The sequence below is a fragment of the Acromyrmex echinatior genome, chromosome 8 (genome assembly GCF_024713525.1).
Source record: "Acromyrmex echinatior isolate Ae372 chromosome 8, ASM2471352v2, whole genome shotgun sequence".
NCBI lineage: Eukaryota > Metazoa > Arthropoda > Insecta > Hymenoptera > Formicidae > Acromyrmex > Acromyrmex echinatior.
The window spans coordinates 13256085-13262084 of NC_141859.1; the positions used below are offsets into that span (position 1 = coordinate 13256085).

Here is a 6000-nt window from a genome sequence, read left to right on the forward strand (position 1 = left end):
GACTGTAAAGTAATTGTAAAAATCTTTTTATTGTGATATAAATCGTTGTGTACGATTCATGCCAGATTCCTGCATCAACTTGAAAGATAAATTAGTTCGTAACTATTGAGTGAGTGCAAACATTTGTGCTTAATTTATTATTCAAAATTCAAACAACTGCTATTTTTGTTAAAAATAAAATAAAAACTAAATCTTACTGTATCTGATAAGAGATTTTACAAATCCGTTTTTTAAAATTGTAATAATTTTGAGTTAAACAATTAACAATTTTATAAACAATCAAAATATTCTTTTTATTTAATTTGCAACAACTCAGTAACAAAAAATCGTAGGAACATTTTTTTAAAATTATTTTTTAGAGAAAATTTTAAATTTTTATATTAAAAATTCAAAAATTTTTGCAAATATTTTTCGGATGTAACAGGTCCACAAAGTGAAGACAAAATTTTTCATTTTGTTTAATTCATAGTTTTTTATATATAAAAATTACAAAACTCATATAAAAACACATATAAATTAAAAAAAAATATAATAAGCAGAAAATAGAGATTTCGAAAAGTAAAGATTCGAAAATAGATATTTCAAGCTATAAAACTTTTTTTTAATTTAAGTTTTGTTCATTTTTAACAAAATTGCAGCTGTTTGAACTTTGAATAATAAATCGGATACAAACTTTTTCACTCACTCAATATATGTTTTTTAAAACTGATATATAATCTTTCATGTAACACTTAAGAATCATACATAATTAATATCATATTCTTGGATGATTCTATAAAGAAATTATAAAATAATTTAGCATACATGATAATTAAAATGTCTAACGCTTCACTAACAAGTAAACCTAGTGTTACACTCCGATTTTGAGTTTTTATATGTTGTTCTCCAGACAAAAATTTATTTTTCTGGAAAAAAATTTATTTTCTCTTTCGAAGCGAATATCGCCGGAACTGTAAGAGAAAGAAAAAATTTTTCAGAGTGAAAATCGAATGGCTTCAAAAGTATTTTAGAACTACAATAAAACATTTTTTTTATAAATAAATAATTTTTATTATAAATAAATAAATAATTAAAAAAACTTTTTCTATCATATTTCTATAAATAAGAGGGAAAGATTTCTATAATAAGAAGTAGAAAAAATTGTCTAGAAAATTGAATGGCTTTAAGAATACTTATTTAATTTTCTAGAACATTTTTTCTCTTATAGTTTCGAAGATATTCGCTTCGAAAGAGAAAAACCGATTTTCTCAAAGAGTTGTTTTACCTCTTAAAAGTGCATATAGGCACGTACATAAAAAAATACGTGTCCCTTATTTTTGTCTGAAGAATAACATACTAAAAATTCATAAAAATCAGAGTAATAATAGAGTAATTTTAAGTCACAAATAGACCAGGTCTCCCATAAAATCTTTAAACTCCTGTTCTTATCCGCCACGTTGCATGACATGTGGCATGATATTTGGCAAACCCTAGATCGTATTACATATGAACAAACTATGAAAATCCTCACACAATCCTCTGAAAAACAGAAACAGAAATACATAAATCTCCTTCACAAAAATTCACAACCCTTTCTACTTAATGTCAAGAACCTATCCAACAAAGACCTGTCTCAAGACACTATCTCTTATTACTATTATTGCTAAAGTCTAACTTCACAGTGGCACTTAGAAAGGTTCCAAAGGAAGAGATTAGCAACTAAATAGTTAACCATCTACCGACTCCCATCAGAACAAGCAGATAACATCCGCAGATAGGTAACTGTAATATCCTTTCCAAAGCCAAACTCCTTCATCAAATATCACTAGACGAGAACGATTGGTCTTCCAAGACTTGAACAGGGACACTGACATCATCGTACTTCCAGCCGACAAAAGCAATACGATAGTAGTCATGAACACATCAGATATAAGAAAAAGATGAAGAACCTTCTCTTGGACAAAGCATAAAGCTTGACAAAGGTCCAACTAATACAATCGCACAAAACACCAAAGATCTTAGTAGGAAAAAGCAACATTTCCAGTAAAACCAAATCAACGTTAAAACCTACAAATCCTTTCCCACCAAGACTGTATACGGACTATATACGGACTATATACGGATTACCAAAAGTATACAAATCAAACATTCTCCTCAGACCGATTGTCAGCGCTATACACTTCCCGACATATAATTCTGCTTCTTAGCACAAACACTACAATCCCTCATTGGAAAATCCGAATCACACATAACCAACTCAACGGCCTTCATACAAAAGATTCAAAAAATCCGACTACGTCCCACAGATCTGCTTGTAAGTTTCGATGTGAAATCGCTTTTCACACAAGTTCCAATAAAAGACACATTAAACATAATAAAGGCGTTACATGAAGTTACGATCTCATCCCGCTAATAGAGCACTGCTTAACAACCACTTTTCTTATAACAACCAATTTTATAAACAAACTTCAGAAACGGCAATGAACTCTCCTATTTTTCCTGTAATCGCCAACATCTTCATGGAGCACTTTGAGAAAGAGGCCCTCAGAAAAACATCTAAAAAACCAAAAATTTGGTTCCGCTATATAGACGACACATTTGTGAAATGGAGACACGGCAGAGCCGAATTTCATAAATTCCTTATTTTCTTCAACAATCAACATCCAAACATCCATTTCATTATAGACATAGAGGAGACCGGAAAATTCCGCTTTCTAAATGTTCTTGTCTCTAAGAAAACTGACGATACCTTAGGCCATGAAGTGTAGAGAAAACCAACACACACAGATATTTACATGCCGAATCGCACCACCACCCAGCACAAAAATAGTCTGTAATCAATTCACTTGTACCATAGAGCCATCTCTGACAAAGAACATCTACAGACAGAACTTAAACACTTAAAATTTACAGAAAAACGGACATAAAAAAGACATAACAAAATAATAAATAAACATGCAAACAAGACAACAATCACAAGACGAAAGGATCCAATCCATTATCCCATATGTGAAAGGAACAACAGATCGGATTGGCAGGATATTAAATAAACACAATATCTGAACTATCCAAAAAGATAGGATAAATCTTAAATATTAATTATTCAAATCATCCAAAAAGATAGGATAAATCTTAAGAAATCTTAAAGATCAAAGACCTACATTCAGCTCCGCAGGAGTATACAAAATATCTTGTTTCTGTAGGCAAGTATACATTGGAAAAATCGGGAGAATGGACCTACGGATAAAAGAACACCAACGTGATATAAAATACGCCATGCAGTCGGCATTATCAGAACACAACATCGAACAGGATATCAAATATTATTTGACAAAACACATCACAATAACCAACATTACATCATACTTTCCAAGAAAGTATAGAGAAACCATAGTGATACAAAAACACTCTAATAATCTAAATACAACATAAATAAAATATGGAAGACCATTCTCCCGGTTATTGAAGACCGATCGATTTCCTCCACTTCTACCTCCCCCCTTCCCCCTCTCCACAATTCTCTTCTTCCCCTCCATCACTCCAACAAACAGCGTAATATAAAAGGAATGGCCCGAAACAGGCTCACTATCAGGCAGCTTCTCGCTCTGATGAAATGCACTGCAAGATTCACGAAATGTTAGCATCCCAAGAATGGATCTGGACACGGAGCAAACCCATAATTTTTATAAATACTCACTATTAAAGAGCGAATAATCACTATTAAAATCCAATTGTGATGATTTTCCAATAGTTCATTTCCGTAAAGTTGGTACATGAAAAGGATGACTACTTTCTAGTAGATTTCTCTCTGATGTATACACATATATACAAGGTGTCTTTAAAGATGGTCGGAGCCACATTGGGGAGCCACGAATGGATCAAAGGGAACAAAAAATTCTTATACCATTTTGAGATACTCACTGTAGTTTTCGAATTAGAAAAGAAAATGTCTAAGCCAATATGCGGTTAAGCCACGCCGCGCGAATTCGTAGGACGGCCCACTCAAGCGCCGACGAAGCTCTCCTTCCCCCTTCGTGCGCACCGCCGCCGCCGCCGCCGCCGCTCGAATGTGAGCCGTCCTACGAATTCGCGCGGCGTAGCTTAACCGCATATTGGCTTAGACATTTTCTTTTCTAATTCGAAAACTACAGCGAGTATCTCAAAATGGTATAAGAATTTTTTGTTCCCTTTGATCCATTCGTGGCTCCCCAATGCGTATGTTAAATATCATATGTATATATTAGTTGTTGGAATTAATTCGTAGCGTTTTTTAATGAAAGAATGTTATTTATTTCACATGAGCATTAAAAAATACATTAATGAAAGTACTTCCCATCACTTGTAAAACGCTACGAATTAATTCCAACCCCTAATATATATATATATATATATCAATTATCATAAATGTATAGAGTGCTGCCGATACCTACAGATCAATAAGTCTGCCTATTTGCTTATGGGCAGGGGTACATGTTATTGATAATGCGGAATAAGATTAGATTTCACACAATTTCGGTAGAGAATGAGATAAGAGAAATTGAATTTTACATTCTGATAATAATGTAAAATTCAATAATATGATATAAAATATGTATTTAATAATATAAATAATATCTGACTTAATCTAACAAATGAAATTTAATGAATATTAAAAAATATGTAATTATAATTTATAATTGTATATTTAAACAAATAAATTTAAAATTAAATAATTTATATATTTTTAAATATTTATTAAATTTCATTTATGTTAGATTAAGTCAGATATTGTTTGTATTAGTAAATACATATTTTATATCATATTATTGAATTTTACACTATATCAAAATGTAAAATTCAATTTCTTTTGTCTCATTTCCCACCGAATTTGCAATCTATAATAATTTTATTCCATTACCGTAAAGCGTGCCCTTGCCCATAGGCAGATAGACAACCCGACTTACTGATTTGTAGGTATCGACAGCACCATGTACATATACAATATTAAATATATCATATACAAATGTATCAATTTTTATTTTTAATAATTAAAATATTATTTGTTTTAGGCAACACTAAACATTATTAGACCACAATGATCTAGACCACGGATGGATCTAAAAAATTATGGACAGCCTGAAAAAAACTGAGAAATATATTACCTCCATAACTATTATTCTTTACTAACAGATTCTTTATATGATAAAATTAAAAAAAAACCTTTATATATATCTATATGAATAAATAAAATGAAAATCCACACTTTGTTTCTATATAAATATAAATATAAATATAAAAATAAGTCTCCGTATTTTGTAGGTTTTTAAAAATATTAACGTATGTTTATATATTTTATGTAAACAAAAGAATGTAACAAAACAAATAAAATAAACGTTTCGAATTAAAGGATCGAAACATTTATTTTATTCATTTTGTTACATTCATACGGAAATAAAAAGTTTTCTGTGCATCCGAACAGCTGATGTAGACTCTGATGATTTTTATATTTTTCATTGATAGAGACTATCTCGGGCTCGATCTTGGCCTGATTTCTAAATTCTTGTCTCAATCTTGAGTCAAAAGTGTCGTTAATCTCGAATTGAAAATATTTTACGAAGTATATTTTTACTGCGGACAAATGAATGGTAAACGTGCGTACACGGTACACAAATGATCGATCCGAACTTCGAGTTGCGAGGATTTTGATAAGCATTTGTTATTCACCGAAATACTTGCAGCTCGAGGTTCAGAACTCGGTAATCTGGATATATATCTTAAAACAACTGATGTTCGCGAACGATTTCTCCGTGCAAAGAAACTATTTTCCCTTAGATTATTTTTTTTTTAATTTGTTATTTTGTCTAAAAAATTGTTTCAATTCTTCCGTAAAAAGGCAGTTTGTGGTCAGATTAGAAAACATCGCATCCAAATATCATAGTCTTGCAATGGATTCCAATTTAGAAAATGGGATAGAACCATCTACGAGTACAAAAGTGTTAAAGATCATAAATTAAATGTTCTTAAAAAATATTTCTTATACAA

At 30.9% G+C, this 6000-nt stretch overlaps 1 protein-coding gene across 2 annotated transcripts in view; it reads left to right on the top strand.

Moving 5' to 3' along the window:
• Positions 1-5218, top strand: part of LOC105146659 (cuticle protein 16.8) — a 93681-nt gene extending 88463 nt beyond the window's left edge. For both annotated transcript variants that reach the window (XM_087408745.1, XM_087408746.1), the window contains one exon: positions 5028-5218. In XM_087408745.1, coding sequence (XP_087264871.1) covers positions 5028-5057 — 30 coding nt within the window. In that variant the 3' untranslated portion in view covers positions 5058-5218. The remainder of the gene's footprint in view (positions 1-5027) is intronic.
• Positions 5219-6000: the final 782 nt, after the last annotated feature.